The sequence below is a fragment of the Gorilla gorilla genome, chromosome 14 (genome assembly GCF_029281585.2).
Source record: "Gorilla gorilla gorilla isolate KB3781 chromosome 14, NHGRI_mGorGor1-v2.1_pri, whole genome shotgun sequence".
NCBI lineage: Eukaryota > Metazoa > Chordata > Mammalia > Primates > Hominidae > Gorilla > Gorilla gorilla.
Window position 1 is genome coordinate 45281623 of NC_073238.2, and position 16023 is coordinate 45297645.

The 16023-nt window shown below is 41.5% G+C and overlaps 1 protein-coding gene across 5 annotated transcripts in view; it reads left to right on the plus strand.

The window, feature by feature from the left end:
• Positions 1-16023, plus strand: part of TEX26 (testis expressed 26) — a 43552-nt gene that overhangs the window by 18860 nt on the left and 8669 nt on the right. For 3 of the 5 annotated variants that reach the window (XM_055359578.2, XM_004054338.5, XM_055359580.2), the window contains 3 exons: positions 1834-1999; positions 6043-6199; positions 15384-15560. In XM_055359578.2, the coding sequence (XP_055215553.1) occupies positions 1834-1999; positions 6043-6199; positions 15384-15560 (500 nt within the window). Of the gene's footprint in view, positions 1-1833; positions 2000-6042; positions 6200-9128; positions 9217-15383; positions 15561-16023 lie in introns of all 5 variants that reach the window. The other 2 variants (XM_055359579.2, XM_031001443.3) reach the window with 2 other exon arrangements.

A 16023-nucleotide genomic window follows, 5' to 3' on the forward strand; every position in this document is an offset into this window, starting at 1 on the left:
GTGTCTGTGAAATCACTCCGACCATGTTTCCCTTCACTGGGGGACCCCCTCAGGATTGGAGGCTTATTCCTCGAGACAATGCACCATAGAAAAAGCCTGTGGTGAAATGGGGAAGGGAGAATCAGGCAAGGGGTATAGGAAGAAAGAACCCACATACATTTGCAGGTTTGTTCTCAGGTGGATATGTTCTAGGAAAGAGTATATTGAGAAATTGAGATCTGAAAATTGATTCTTTTAAAGATTTTTGTGACTAAGTGTGGTGGTTCACGCCTGTAATCCCAGCCTGTAGCATGCGCCTGTGGTCCCAGCTACTTGGGAGGTTGAGGTAGGAGGATCGCTTGAGGCTAGAGGTTCAAGACCAGCCTGGGCAACATAGTGAGACCTCATCTCAAAAAATAAAAATAAGAAATAAATCAGCTGGGCATGGTGGTACATGCCTGTAAGTCCTAACTACTTGGGAGGCTGAGGTGGGAGGATAGATTGAGCCCAGCAATTTGAGGCTGCAGTGAGCTATGATGGTACCACTGCACTCCAGCCTAGGCAACAGAGCAAGACTCTGTCTCAAAAAAAAAAAAAAGCTATTTGTGCTGTGTTCCGTCCCTTTGGAAACTCTCCAGTTTATATCTGAATGACAATAGAATGATCATACGGATGGATGTTTGTTTCTAACTTCCTAGGTATTTGCTTCTTACAGAGATAATCTGAATCTATTCAGCCCTTTTTAAAAAAATAAGTCAAAATGAAATATTTTAAACATACACAGAGGAACACACAACAAATCCCCCACTATGACCCAGCAACAGCAATCATCACTCGTTAGATACTGTTATCTGTACCCTCCACTAATCCTTCCCACTAGAGTATGTGGAAGCAAATCCCAGGCATTGTATCACTTCAATTCTAAAGATTTTGTATGTATCTCTAAAAGATAAGGATGTTTTAAAAAATATGTAACAATTCTATTATCTCACCTTTAAGAAAACCAATTCCTTAATATCAAATAGCCAATCAGCAATCAAATCTCTCCAATTGTCTCATAACTTTTTTTTAAAAGGCAGTGGTTTGAATCTAAAAAAGGTCCACACATTTCATTTGGTTATTGTCTCTTACCTCATTTAATCTTTAAAAAAAAAGAGAGAAAGAGAACCTTTTTTTTTCTGACAAATTCTTTGTTGAAGAAACAGAATCATTGTTCTGGGATTTTTTTTTTTTTTTTTTGGTCTCCATGATGCCATTTAAATGATTTCTCTTTTCATGTGTTTCCTGTAATCCAACATTGTGAAGACTTCATCTGATTCAAGTTTTGCACTTTGGCAAAGATATTTAATAAGTGATGATGCATGTATTCACTCAGAAGCTCATAGTGTCTGGTGGTCCTCTTTTGGAGCTATGAGTGGACATTGCTGGCCATTGCCTCGATTCATTATTTCATTACGGGCTTGAAACTAGTGATATTTCAATTCTTGTATTTCTTCCCTTTATCAAATGGGAGATTTCTATAGAGAGAAGCTTTTCTTCACCAGCTATTTGGTTACACTGAAGTGCCATTTGTATTGGAGAGTGTTCAGCTCTTTAAAAAAATTAATGAAATAAATTTCATATTGTTATGTTTTTAAATTTTATTTTAGGCATCTGTACTTTTGTTAAAAGCCATCCTAAAATACAGGGCTGTTTTCCTTCAAGGAAAACCTGAAATTAAATTATTTCTGGCACCAACTCTTATGCCAATCAACCTTTTTAAAAAATGTAATGAGTAAAATGATTTGACATGTGTACTTTTGTGAGATTTGGTATTTAACCTCTAACTCTAATTTCTGCTGGGTTTTTTTATAGCCAAAACGGTATCAGAAGATTAGGATATACATATTCACTTAGTGATCCTATTCTCAATCAGACACAATATAGTGATGAGTACACTTGGAAATCACACTCTAAAGAAGATTTGATCAAAACTGAGACTTCAAGAGGAATCAAGAGCCACAAATCTCATCTCAATGAAGTAAGATAATATCTACATATGTGTTGAATTTAATACTGTACTGTATCAACAACCCATAAGAATGAGAGTTTAAATATGTCACAAAGATCTTTCAGCTTCTACAGTCACAGGATACATGGTTCTTTTTAGACTATTTCCTGTCTACCTTCTCATATTTATTTCTAACCACTTATGTTCTATCCCCTGGAGTTTTTTTTAAAAAAGGACTTTTTAAAAATTGAAGTGAAATTTACATAATATAAAATTAACCTTTTAAAGTGAACAATTCACTGGCATTTAGTACATACATGCTGTTGGACAGCCATCACCTTTATTTTTGTTCCAAACCATTTTCATCATCCTAGAAGGAGACCTCATACCCATTAAGCAATTACCCCTGACTCCACTCCCCACCGTCCGCTTTCTACATCTGTGGATTACCTTTTGTGGATATTTTACATGTGGAATCAATAATAGGTGACCTTTTGTGTCTGGCTTCTTTTCACTTAGCATAATGTTTTCAAGGTTCATCATCTAAGAAATTATCTGACTAGAAAGATGACAGGAAAAGCACTATTATGAAGACTACCCATGTAGCATCCGTGTAGCAAATATCAGTACTTCCAGTCTTTGTCACAGTTGAATAATATTCTCTTCCGTGGGTAAACCACAATTTGTCTGTCCATGCATCCATTAATGCATCTTTGGATTGTTTCCACCTTTTGGCTATTGTGAATTGTGCAGCTATGAACAGCCATGTACAAGTACTTGTGCTTAGCCTTGTGTTTCATACGGTCTCAAACCTCCATTTTTTAAATCATTCTGTTGCCTCTATCTAGAATGCTCTTATCCTGTGCACGAAGGGAACTCCTATATTTCTTCAAGACTCACATTAAAGAAAGCCATCTCTAAGTCCCTTCTCCCCTGGATGGAAATAACTGATTCTCCCTGTGTGTTTTCTTGTCTTTCTATTCCCTTCTCCCATCACAAAAGGTAATGCTTTGTTGTAGTAAAGGGTTTCATTTGCTTGACTGCCACATGGGATGGGACAACCTGGGATGGAGCCATCTTGATGCATTCAATAGATGATAAGGTGGTAGAATGAACAGGATTTGATGACTAAAAGGATGCAAAGGATAAGGAAGAGGAAAGTATAATGTTCAACTTCTGACTTGGACAGCTGGCGTATGCAGATTCTGTTTACTCAGCTGGAACATGGTGGAGGACCAGGTTGGGTGGAGAAGGGCATTGGGGGAACATGTAGTTTCAGGTGAAGACATGTTGGTTGAAGATGTGTCCAATAGGCAGTTTAACAGACAGGTCTGGAGCTCTTAGGGGAGAGATGAGCTGGACATATGGACTTGGAAGTCATCAGAATGTATACATATAGCCGATTCAATTTGGTTCCTTGTGATATCCATTCATTGTAATGTATTCAACCCTGAAAAAATATATATATATTTACAGACCTATACACACACACACACACACACACACACACACACACACATATGTATGTATATATCTCTTGGAGATATATACATAAAACTCCTGTCTCTAAAAAATATATATATCTAAATTATATATTTAATATATAATTTATATATAATATAAAAATATGTCTCTAACATATGTATTATTATGTATAATTAGATATATTACAGACAAGATCTTGCTTTGTGGCCCAGGGTGAAGTGCAGTGGCACAATCAATCAGAGGTCACTACAGCCTCGAACTCTTGAACTCAAGTGATCCTCCCACCTCACCCTCCAGAGTAGCTTAAAGTACAGGTGCATATCACCATGCCCGGCTAATTTTTTATTTTTTGTAGAGATAGAATCTCACTCTGTTTCCCAGGCTGGTCTCAAACTCCTGGGTTCAAGCAATGCTTTCATCCTGGCCTTCCAAAGCCCTGGGATTACAGCCGTGAGACACTATGCTTGGTCATCCTTTATATTTTAAAATTAATGTAGAAGAGTTGATTACAATATTATACTGTATGTATACAGTATTATACTGTATTTACACATTCACAAACACACGACCATATAATTTTCCCTTCCTCTAAGTACTATTGAAGGCTCTCAACCAATGAGAGCTAGTGTGGCTGACTGTCCTGTGTGTTCTCAGCCAATGAGTGTTCACATGCCAGATGGCAGCTCCTATTAATCTAGGCATTGAATATCAACAACTGCTAACGTTACACAAGAAAAACAACCATGTATTATCTGCCTCCTACAGCCTTGTGAAACACCATTTATTCAGGGGTGTCTAATCTTTTGGCTTCCCTGGGCCACAGTGGAAGAAGAAGAATTGCTTTGGGCCACACATAAAAATACACTAACACTAATGATAGCTGATGAGCTTTAAAAAATGAAATTGCAAAAATATCTCATAATGTTTTAAGTAAGTTTATGAATTTGTGTTGGGCCACATTCAAAGCCATCCTGGGTGGGGCCACAGGTTGGACAAGCTTGACTTCTAGTTTAGTGAATTTGAGTCTCTGGATACACCTGCCAATTTGCAGGAAATACAGGGGACAGAGGAACTTGTTAAACAACAAATGCAGACGCAATCAACAAAATCCAGACTGTGGGGACCTCTGCACAGCAAATGGCTTCTTCAATAGATAAATCATAATTTTATGTATTGGTTTTTCCAGTTGATAGATTGTGAGGGAAAGAAGGGAATCGAGAGAACTTGAAAATTAAAAGAGGTTTAAAAGGCAAGTTTGGGACAGTGAGTATACCTAACTATTTTGCAGAATTTTGGTGCAAAGGGAAACTGAGGAATAGCTTAGTAACTAGAAGGGGAAGTACAGTGAAGAGAGTGCTTTCTTTTCAAGATAGGAGAAATAAACGCATGCTTGGATACTGATGGCAATGACCCAGCAGAGAGGAAGAGATTCAAGTTGCAAGAGAGAAGTGAGGACTGTTGGAGCGATTTGCTGGAGTAGACTCAGTAGAGAGGGATCTAGTGCTGCAGGCGGGGCTGGGCCTTGCTGAGGGCACCTGCGCGGCTCCCCTCCTGTCACAGCATGTGTGAGTGCAGGTGCGGTGGCTGGGACACGGTTGGTGGGCTGTGGAGGTTATTTTCTGGTGGCTTCAATTTTCTCAGGGAAATAGGAAGCAAGATCATGGGAAAGAGGGACGATGGCAAGACGGGGTGAAGATTTCAAGTTTTATCATCCTAAAATCTCTCTTTTTAAATTTTATTATTATTATACTTTAAGTTTTAGGGTACATGTGCACAACGTGCAAGTTTGTTACATATGTATACATGTGCCATGTTGGTGTGCTGCACCCATTAACTCATCATTTAGCATTAGGTATATATCCTAATGCTATCCCTCCCCCTTCCCCCCACCCCAAAACAGGCCCCAGTGTGTGATGTTCCACTTCCTGTGTTCATGTGTTCTCATTGTTCAATTCCCACCTATGAGTGAGAACGTGCGGTGTTTGGTTTTTTGTCCTTGCAATAGTTTGCTGAGAATGATGGTTTCCAGCTTCATCCATGTCCCTACAAAGGACATGAACTCATCATTTTCTATGGCTGCATAGTATTCCATGGTGTATATGTGCCACATTTTCTTAATCCAGTCTATCATTGTTGGACATTTGGAGGTGAGAAGAGAGTGCTGGCCATTCCTGTCCTTCAGGAAGTTGCTGAGGCCTCTGCATGTGAGGCAGAGTTTTCCTCCGGGGCTCCCAAGGGGAAAGCAGCCACTGCCTGTGCTCCTTGGGAATGGCCAGAACTAGAATTAACATGGGTTATTTCTTCCCTTAGTCTTATCTGTAGGAGACTTCTGGTTGGAAGCACAACTCTTCGAAGTTTTCAATCTCATTTTCTCATTTTCAATGTGAAAAGTCAAAGAAATGTACAGAGCCTGCGTTTCGGCTGGGTCAACCAATGGCTCCTGTTGACGGGCTCCCTGCATCCATGCACCTGCAGTGGCAGCTGGTTGTAAAGGATTCTGAAGAATATGTGCACACAGACACTCAGATTATTGATCCTATTGGGTGAACCCATATGGATTTTCTTGAAAATTATGTTTGCTTTGATAGGACATTTTCCTGTGGACACTACCTCACTGTCAACAAACGGGGACACTAAAGAACTGCCTCCGTTGGAAAATCCCTGCTTCAATGAAAGAAGTTAACAAGGCACTATCAAATCAGTTTATTTCCCTTACTAAGAGAGACTTTGTGGACGGATCAAAAGGTAAACACGTTTGTTTTTCTTTTTTTCCCGGGTCATGTGGTAGGCCCTGGAGTTGCAGTGGTCGGCAGCATGCGTGTGCTCTTCTCCTTCAAGGAACTCAAAGTCTAGGCATGGAAACAGGCAACTTTGCAAATAAAAACCATCAAGTATAAAAAGGTGCATCTTGTGGGAAATGCAGGTTGCTGTGGGCATACAGGAAGACATCCAGCCTAGTGTGGGATGGGGGGTCAGGAAAGGCTTCCCTGCCTGGCCCAAAGGATGAAGAGGAATTAGCCAGGCAAAGAGGTAGGGGAGAGTGTTGTTACAGGATTGAAGACCTGGAGGAACATTTCAGGAACTAAAAGAACTTCAGCAAGAGTAGAGCATCAAGGTCAAAGGGAGGGCTGAGGGAGGAGATCAACGTGGGCAGAGAGCACCCAGTCTGGAAGGGCCTTACAGGGCATACAAGAGTTTGGAGTTCATCCCAGAAGCAATTAAGAGGTTTTTATTAAGGTAGTGACACAATTCAGATGTCGACTTTTAGAAGCCTCACACTGGCTGCAGAGTGAAGAATGGAGATGGCCCTTCAGGAAGAAGGTGGACAGGAGGAGGCTGTTAGAGGAGCGCAGAGAGGAGTGAGGTGGCTTGACACAGGGCTGTGGCAGTGCGGATGGAGGCAGGATCTGCAAGGTGGTGGCATGGGCACTTCAGTCAGCAATAAGCCCCTTCCAAGGTAGGGGCTGTGGCTTTTGGCTCACATTGTCTCACCAGCACCCACCCCAGTGCCTGGCTTATCACAGGTGATGAAAATAAATATCGGTTGAACAAATAAATGAATGATAGGGATGAGTGACTGACAGATGTCAGTGATAAGGGAGTAATAGGAGTCTGCCTTGGAGTTCCTTGTGGGTGGGATGCTGGTGTCTTCTGTAGGTAAGTAGGAAACCATGAGAGGATGAAGTGAGGGCCATTTTATTCTCTCCCTTATTAGAGGTGAAAAGTCCAGCACGCTATTCATCCTGCTTCCTGGAAGAGCACATGTGTCCTGGGATGGGAACTCTGCTATGCAGATTCCCCTGTGAGAATCTAGATTCTCTCATGCTTCACCTGGCTCTGCCCTTAGGGCTCTGTGGCTGGGAACACCTTTGACTGGTTTTTTGTAGGGTAAGTAGAGATGACATCATAGCTTCCATGTCTCAGGGGGTCAAAAATGAGTTCCATCTATACCAACACATTTTCCAGAAATGACATATTTGGTGATTCAATGCAATTTTGTTCTTGCTTATCAGCAGGAAATTTACTTTATTGAGAATTCATGAAAATTGATTATATTTTTAAACGCACAGACAGAAATCTTTTCCTAAGTTACTGAGAAAGCCACACACGCTGGTGCATGGCTCTAAGCCCTGTGACACAATGGCAGTTGGAGTATTGGTGTTCTCCTGCTTTTTGGTGACAAAATAATGACACCCAGTGACTGCTGAGGAAGGCTGGCTGCCCTGTGGGCCCTGAACACAAGCCAGGGAGTACTAACGGCCCCTGTTCACCCGAGGACAGGAGAATGACACATCTCTCAAGGTCTGGGTGTCTCCGCCTTCATCCTACATCCCTTTTCCTGCCCCAACAGAACCATCAATCCCTGTGAGCTGTGGATCTGTCTCCCTGTCCCCTGAACAAGAACTTTATCTTTCCAGTTCTCTGGCCTTTTCTCCAACATCATCCCTCCATCTCTAAAGTATTAATCCCACCCCACCGGCATGCACATTGACTATAGTATATCCCATCTAGCATGTTCCAGATGAAAACAAAAACAGAGCTTTCCCTCAACCCCATCTCTTCTTTTAGCTACTGTTCATTTCTCTGCTTCCCTTCATAAACAGCCAACGTTTACTAAGCCCTTAGCTTTTCATAAATTAACACAGTTAATTTTCACAACCTGTGAAGTTATTACTGCCAATCAAAGAGGGGGATCTAAAACTCAGTGTGGTTAAGCAACATGCCCAGGGTTGCCCAGCTCGGGACTGGTGGAGTCTAGGATTTGAACCCAGGCAGTCTGGCTTCTCTTATTAGAACTACCTCCTTCCCAGCTAAAATTCCTTCAAGAGTCAGTTTATACATGGTATTCTGAATCCTAACTTCTTGTTTACAGTTTTTAAAAATTAAAATTTACTTTTATTAAACAAACGTATGCATATACTTAAATGATTACTTACAGGCATATAAAGAAACAACAGTAGTTCTTTGACCTACCCTGCCCCATCCCTACTCTTATTCCTCATTGGCAGTCAATTTCAATCTGGTTAACTATTTCTTCTTATGTGATTTTTAAATAATTTGCTTCTACTGCTCTTCTTCATTCATGAATTTTAGACATTATTGACTTCTGTTTTGGAAGCTGAGGATTTGGCTATCCTATAACTCGGTCTCACTGGCCCTCCATCCATCATGTCAATATACTTATATTACAGATTTCTTGTTAAATTCAATTGCTAGTGTATATATTATGATATGACATACTGTGATTACATGAGTACGTAAACGTTTGCTGCTGAGCCAAGTTGTATTTCATTATTTCCTTTGCTTGTTGTTTTCTCTTATTTTTACCAGAATTAATTGTTTTTCTCTATGTGTTTACTTTTCTACATGCCTGTCACTATTTTTTCCCATGCTTTGTTGTACACTTACCAAAATTTTTTTCAAACATAATGACAGAATAGAACAGAGAAAAGAGAGGAGAGAAAAATATTAAAGGAGTAATGCAGGAAAAAGTTCTCAGAGTTTCTAGATTGAAAGGGCCCCTGAATGCCTGACATAACGAATGACAAAAGACTGCCACTAATGCATGTAAGTGTGGAATTTCAGAATGTCAGGAATAAAGAGATCTTAAATGTTTCCAGGGGGTTGACATAAAAAAGATCAGAAATTAAAATGGCATCTGTCTTCTACATAGAAATCCTGGATGCTAGAAGACATTTGGAAAAATGTGTTGAAGGGAAGTGATTTCCAACCTAAAATTCTATATCCGGCCAAACTATCAAGTAAGTCTAATGAAGAAAAAAAGACATTTCCAGATTGACAAGAATATACTTTCGAAAGTTCCTCCAACACACCCTTTCTTAGGAAGCTACTGGATAGTTGGATCGAACCTTAAATTATCTTACCTTTTCTCTCCTAGCTTCTTTCTCTTTGTATTTTTGTTCTGTTTATTTGAAAACTTCTATACCTTTTTTGTTTTGTCTGTTTGTTTGTTTTTCATGGAGACAGAATCTCTACCAGGCTGGAGTGCAGTTGTGTGATCTTGGCTCACTGCAGCCTCTGCCTCCCAGATTCAAGCAATTCTCATGCCTTAGCCTCCTGAGTAGCTGAGACTGCAGGCATGCACCACCACGTCCGGCTAATTTGTCTGTATTTTTAGTAGAGTCGGGATTTCACCATGCTGCCCAGGCTGGTCTTGAACTCCTGAGGTCAGGCAATCCACCCACCTCGGCCTCCCAAAGTGCTAGGATTACAGATATGAGCCACCATGCCTGGCTGAAAACTTCTTTACTTTTTAATCTAGCTCTTCATTAAATTTTATTACAGGTCTCATATTTTTAATTTCTAAGCTCTCTTTCTTCCTCCCTCCAATTATTTTTTAAAAACAGCATTCTGTTCTTATTTTATAATGCAGTAATTCTCATGAATTTTAAGATATTTATGATATAATTAACTTTCAGCATTTTCATCTGTTTCTTGCATTGTTTCCATTTTTCTCTGAGTGTCTTAACGGTCTAATGAAAATTTGATTGTCCATATTTGCAAGGGAGCAGAGGCAGATTCATTATAAAGCTAATAAAACTCAAGTTTCACTTTTGTGGACTCTTCTTTTTCTTAAAGTGGGTGCACACAAAATATTAAACTCCAAGGCTCAAAAACCTACAAAGGAGGTATCAAATATAATTAAAAACTGTGTACAAAGAAGGGACTTGTTAGCTGGTACTTGACTTAGGTGATTAGAGGATGAGCTATCTTTCTTGGGGGAAATCCCTAAATGCCATTATTTGTGGATCAGTCTCTCCATAGAGGTAATTCTGACTACTGGCATTCTGAGAGCAGGAGTAGAGAAGCAAGGGGTTGGGATCTTCCTGGCTGGTATGCAGACTTTCACTGACCCCTCTTTTTTTCAATCAAGCATCTCACTCCACTCACCTTTTACCATGCCTGGTGTCCCTCAGTTCAGAGCTTCTTTGGTTCAGTTTTGCAGAGAATAAACTTCTAGTTAGGAAGGAATAGTCATATGACTATGCAGGGTTATGAAGGTGATCCGGGAAGCCACTTGGTATTCAAGCTTTCAGCCAAGCCTCTGTGTTCAGCCCTGAGCCTCGCTCCCTGCCTTCCACTGTACCTGTTACCTTTGAACCTGCAAGTGTTCTGTAGTGTGGGTTACCTAGTTCACTTCTTCGCTATTATTCCCCGCTGCAGTCATCTAGGCTTCAGCTTTCTCTACTTTGCTCAATCAGTTGCTACATCTACATTTGCTTTCCATTTTCTAAAAAATGTGTTAACATTTCTAATCTACGATCATTTTGCTGGAGTTTGGGGACAGAGGAGTCCTAACTGCAGGGATACAATCCACTGAGTTTAATGGGAAGCTTACCCTTTGACTTTTCAACCCCTTCCAACCTGGTGTCTGCCCCCACCGTTCACTGAACTGCTCCTTTCAAGGTCTGCAATGACCTTTAATGGAGATTTTTCCATTTGCGTCTTACCCAACTTTTGAGCATCATTTAACTGTGGATTCTGCTCTCTCTCTCAGACCACTGATCTTGCATTTCTGCGTTGCCACACACTCCCAGTTTCCCCTTACTTTTTTGACTTCTTCTCTCTGGTCGTTTTTCTGTTTGGCCTCTAACTATTAGAGTTTCTGATTCCTTTAAAGAACAACTATCCTGAGAACCTCCACATTTGTATCTCTTCCCAAACCTCTCCTTAGACCATCAGTTTCCTATATTGGGTGCTGAGTAAAAGCCTCATGAGCATTCCAACTCATCTCCTTCCCCCGGCAGCCGATCTTCCTGCATTATCCATAGGTTCCCTCCAATTGTTTCACCACCTGGCAGCTAGAGGAGCTTTCCCAGTGAGCTTTTCCAGTTTTGTGTCCTCTAACCCACTGTCCATAAGACAGCCATCATGAGTCTCCAGATGTGCAAACTGATGTCACTTTATGGATTAAAACCCTTCAGTGAATTTTCATTGTCCTCAGGATAAAAACTAAATGCCTTACATGAGTCCTGTACAATCTGGTCCTGGCCGCCATGCTGCCTCCTCTCTTGTCAGCCCCCACCCTCATGACCTTGCCAGCCGTCCCGACTCACAGCCTCCGCATACCTCCATGCCTCGTGGCCTTGTGCTGGTGGCACACATTGCTTCCTCCCTGTGGAGCAGGTCTCCCTTCCTTCTCAGCCTCTGTCTACCCATAATTTAAGTCTGGTTGTACGCCTCGCCTCTCTTCTGGAAGCCTTCTTTGATCCTCCACCTTTGGGCTGTTGGCCCTCCCATGTGTTTTAACAGCCCTGGTTCTTACTTCTTTTGTAGGACTTATGATATTGTAATAATCTAAGCTGCTGAAGCACAAGGGCCATGTCTTAACTTTTTATCCTCATTATGGAATTAAGGTAAACGACTGAGGAGCACTGAAAGGTGCCGCTTTTCACAGTCAGGCTTAGAGAACGTGGCTTTGATGAATCAGAGCAGCTGATAGACAGCGGAGCTAGTTCCCACTTGGCTATAGGTTATGTATCAATGGTCCTAATGGGTTGTTTTTTTTTTTGAGACGGAGTCTCACTCTGTCGCCCAGGCTGGAGTGCAGTGGCCTGATCTTGGCTCACTGGAAGCTCTGCCTCCCGGGTTCATGCCATTCTCCTGCCTGAGCCTCCCGAGTAGCTGGGACTACAGGCACCTGCCACCATGCCCAGCTAATTTTTTTTTTTTTTTTTTTTTTTGTATTTTTAGTAGAGACGGGGTTTCTCAGTGTTAGCCAGGATGGTCTCAATCTCCCGACCTTGTGATCCACCCGCCTCGGCCTCTCAAAGTGCTGTCATTGCAGGCATGAGCCACCGTGCCCAGCTGGTCCTAATAGTTTTGAATGGTCCTTGCTGAAGACTTACTTTTGGTTTGGGCCTTTCTGCAGATGCCATACCTAATCTTAAATGGGCCAGTTTCTCTCTTTGGGCTAAACCATTCCAGTTTTACTCCAGTGGAAAAGAAACCCAGGGGAGCTGAGCTCCTGAGGAACAGGAACCCTGGGGGGAGGCGTCATTGGGTCAGGTTAGCTCTAACTCATGGTTATTATTTTTGTCCATACTTCAGCACAAATATGGGGGTTTTAGGTGTCGCTTAGGTCCCTTTTTATCAGGAACCTGTCTTCCAAATAACGTGTGAAGCTCATTAACACAACATTTTATAAAGACAACAAAAGCCTCAATTTTAAAGAACTAAGCCCATGCTATGGAATGAACAATATATAGTTTACTAGGAGTTACCTTAAGCATAGCTTGATCACATAGGCAGTCACTAGAGTGTACTTCAGATATTAATTGCTAATCCATAGCAATTATGTTTCCAGGTTTTTTGGTGTGTGCGTTCACTCATTAACTTAGTAAATACTTAATGAGTTCTATCATTGTGATAAGTACTGAGGATCAATGAAGAGTGAGACTCTTTGTATTCTGCAAAACTCTTCCCAGGTGATTCTGATGTCTTATTTCCATGTGAGATCTACAGTCCCAAGTGTTATGGTTGTAAGGCTCACCACATTCCCTGTTCATTCTATAGATATTTAAGTCTAGGTCCTGGCTTTTGCCTTTTCTGGGTCTTCATCTCCCATGATTCCACCTCTATGCCGGTCCATCATTGTTCATGTGGAACGGACGTTCCAGACTCTTCACAGCCTGGCCCCAGCTTGCCTCTCCTATTTCACCCTCAGCTCCTCCTCCCTGCCCTGCATGCCTCACCCTTCTGTGAGCCAGGCCAAGTTTCACAAACACACTATGCAGTTTTTGCTTCTGTACTGACCCGTTGTCAAAGCTCCTTACTGTGACTGCCTTTTCGTCCCTGTCATCCTCCTCTTCCTCCAACACAGCCCCTCATACTCTCTCTGGGCTCCTGTAGCACCCTATTCAAAGCTCTGAGTCAGTAATTCTTAAGCACATGGGCGGTTTGTTTTCACAATCTAAGTGCCTGGGGCTCACTTCTGGAGGTTCTCAATGTCTGGAATGAGGGTCAGCAGATGTATTCTGAGAGACCCTTCCCAGGTGATTCTGATGTCATATTTCCACGTGAGATCCACAGTTCCAAATGTTATGGTTGCAAGACTTACCACACTCCCTACCTGTTTGTTCTGTAGATATCTTTGTATTCACACCAATTGTCTTAAGGTAGAACGATGACTTAATTATGTATAACCTTGGCAAATAGCACAGAACTGATATAGGAACTGAAAACATTTACTATTGAATGGTAGCTCTCGGGAAGAGATATAGATAAAAACATCAAGTATTTCAGTAGAAATTTGTTTTTGCTTATAAAGCTCCTAGGAAAAAGCCAAGTGTCTTAGTCTGTTTTGTACAGCTTTGACAAAATATGTGAGACTGGGTAATCTATAATGAAATAAATTTATTTGTTTGATGATTCTGGAGGCTGGGAAGCCAAGAGCATAGTGCTGGCACCTTGCAAGAGCCTTCTTGCAGCATCATCCCCTGGTGGAAAATGGAAGGACAAGAGCGTGAAAGTGAGAGAGAGAAAGGAAGCCAACCTCACCCTTTTGTCAGGAACCCACTCTTGCAATAATTAGCCCACTCCCACAATAACAGCATTAATCCACTCATGAGGGCAGAGTGCCCATGACCCAAACACCTCCCATTAGGCCCCACCTCCCAACACTGTTGCATTAGGGATTAAGTTTGCTTTTGCGGGGACACATTCAAATCATAGCACTAAGTTATAGATGGAAGTTACAGGAACAGTACCAGATGGTTTTCCAAAATATCTTAAGGGGTGCCCTGATTTTGAGCCCCACAAGTTCCTCCCCTCTATAACCTGTCTTCTGTATGGGCAGTTTATGAGGTCATTATGAGGGCTATTGAATACCCATGCCCTCTCCTCCTGAGTTATCTAAAGTAAGAGGCAACATGTACTGGAATCCTCTCCTCCTCTGCTGGTCTAGACAGAAATCATTTTTAAAAAATCAATATAAAAATGCTCTCAGGTGCCAGTAGATGCAATTATGTATCCTTTGATATAAAACGTATACCAGTAGGTACCATTATAAATCGTTTGATATACAATATATATTAGGATTTATTTTGAAAAGATCTACTGGAAAACTAATTTGGAAGAGAGTTGAGTTCAGTGTCAATAGTAATTTGCACTGTTTGGACATTGCTCATGAAACTCTTATTTTTGACATCTTTGTCTTTCTGAATAAAAATGGTGTTACATGATATGCCTCTGAACTAAGGCTTTGTAGCAAGAATCAGGAATGAACTAATTCTAAGTGAGATGGATTGTGACTCTTGCCTCTGTAATATGATAATGTTTGTAACACTGGCTTCAGTGCTTCATAGATATTGAATGAATATGTTTCAGCAGAGATATTTCAAAGAAATAACAGTGGTGCTATCCACTAGTGGAGTGATGCCTAACCCTCCATCAGTAAGGGATAAGCTTCGAGTGTTTTTTTTTCCAGGTAATAGGGATGATATACAGCACCCCATCTAAGCCTGCCAGATTACGCAAATAAAACTATGGGATGCCCAGTTAAATTTTAATAATGATATGCAGTAGATAGCAAGTATTTACACTAAAAAAGTCATTATTTATCTGAAATTCAAATTTCACTGGGCATCCCATGTTTTATATGGCGACCCTGGCCCTATCCAAAATCTCCCTGACACCCACCTCTGCCCCAGGGACCAGACAGACCCAGTGGAGTGATCAGTGTCTTCTGTGCCCACTGAGCAGACTCGTGACATAAAAATATATTCACTAGAGACCACTTCTGATCATTTGAGTATATACTTCCTGTGACTGACAAAGCAGAAAATTATTTCTCCATTGAAGTGTTCATACAGGGCACGTTGACCGTACCTCTAAACACAACAAGAGTGGGTTTAGCTACTTTGTTCACAAGGAGTAAGTATTGCCTTCCATTTCCATTCCACCCCAGCTCAGAAGATTAAGAAAAGTTCTCACTTGTCTCTGGAATGGAAAAAGTTACTTCCCCAACCTCCAGACACTGAATTCCGAAGGAATTACCAAATTCCAGCTAAAATTCCTGAGCTTCAAGATTTCAGTTTCAAATATGGATGCTACTCAAGCTTGCCTGTTGCTTCTCAGGGTCTAGGTGAGTACAGCTGCAGTTTCTTTTTCTTTTTCTCTTTTTTTTTTTTTTTTTTTGAAACGGAGTTTCCCTCTTGTTGCCCAGGCTGGAGTGTAGTGGCACAATCTTGGCCCACTGCGATCTCCGCCTCCTGGGTTCAAGCGATTCTCCTGCCTCAGCCTCCTGAGTAGCTAGGATTACAGGTGCACACCACCACGCCCAGCTAATTCTTTGTATTTTTAGTAGAGATGGGATTTTGCCATGTTGGCCAGGCTGGTCTCAAACTCCTGATGTCAGGTGATCCACCTGCCTCGGCCTCCCAAAGTGCTGGGGTTACAGGCTGGAGTTACAGGCATGAGCCCAGCCCAGCTGCGGTTTCTAAAACAACCTCATAGATCTTAACCCCTGGCTCCAAAACTTCTCAACACAGAGGGCGCTGGCAGCCCATTTTGGTAATAGTCATGAAGAAAGCCAGAGATCCTGGCAT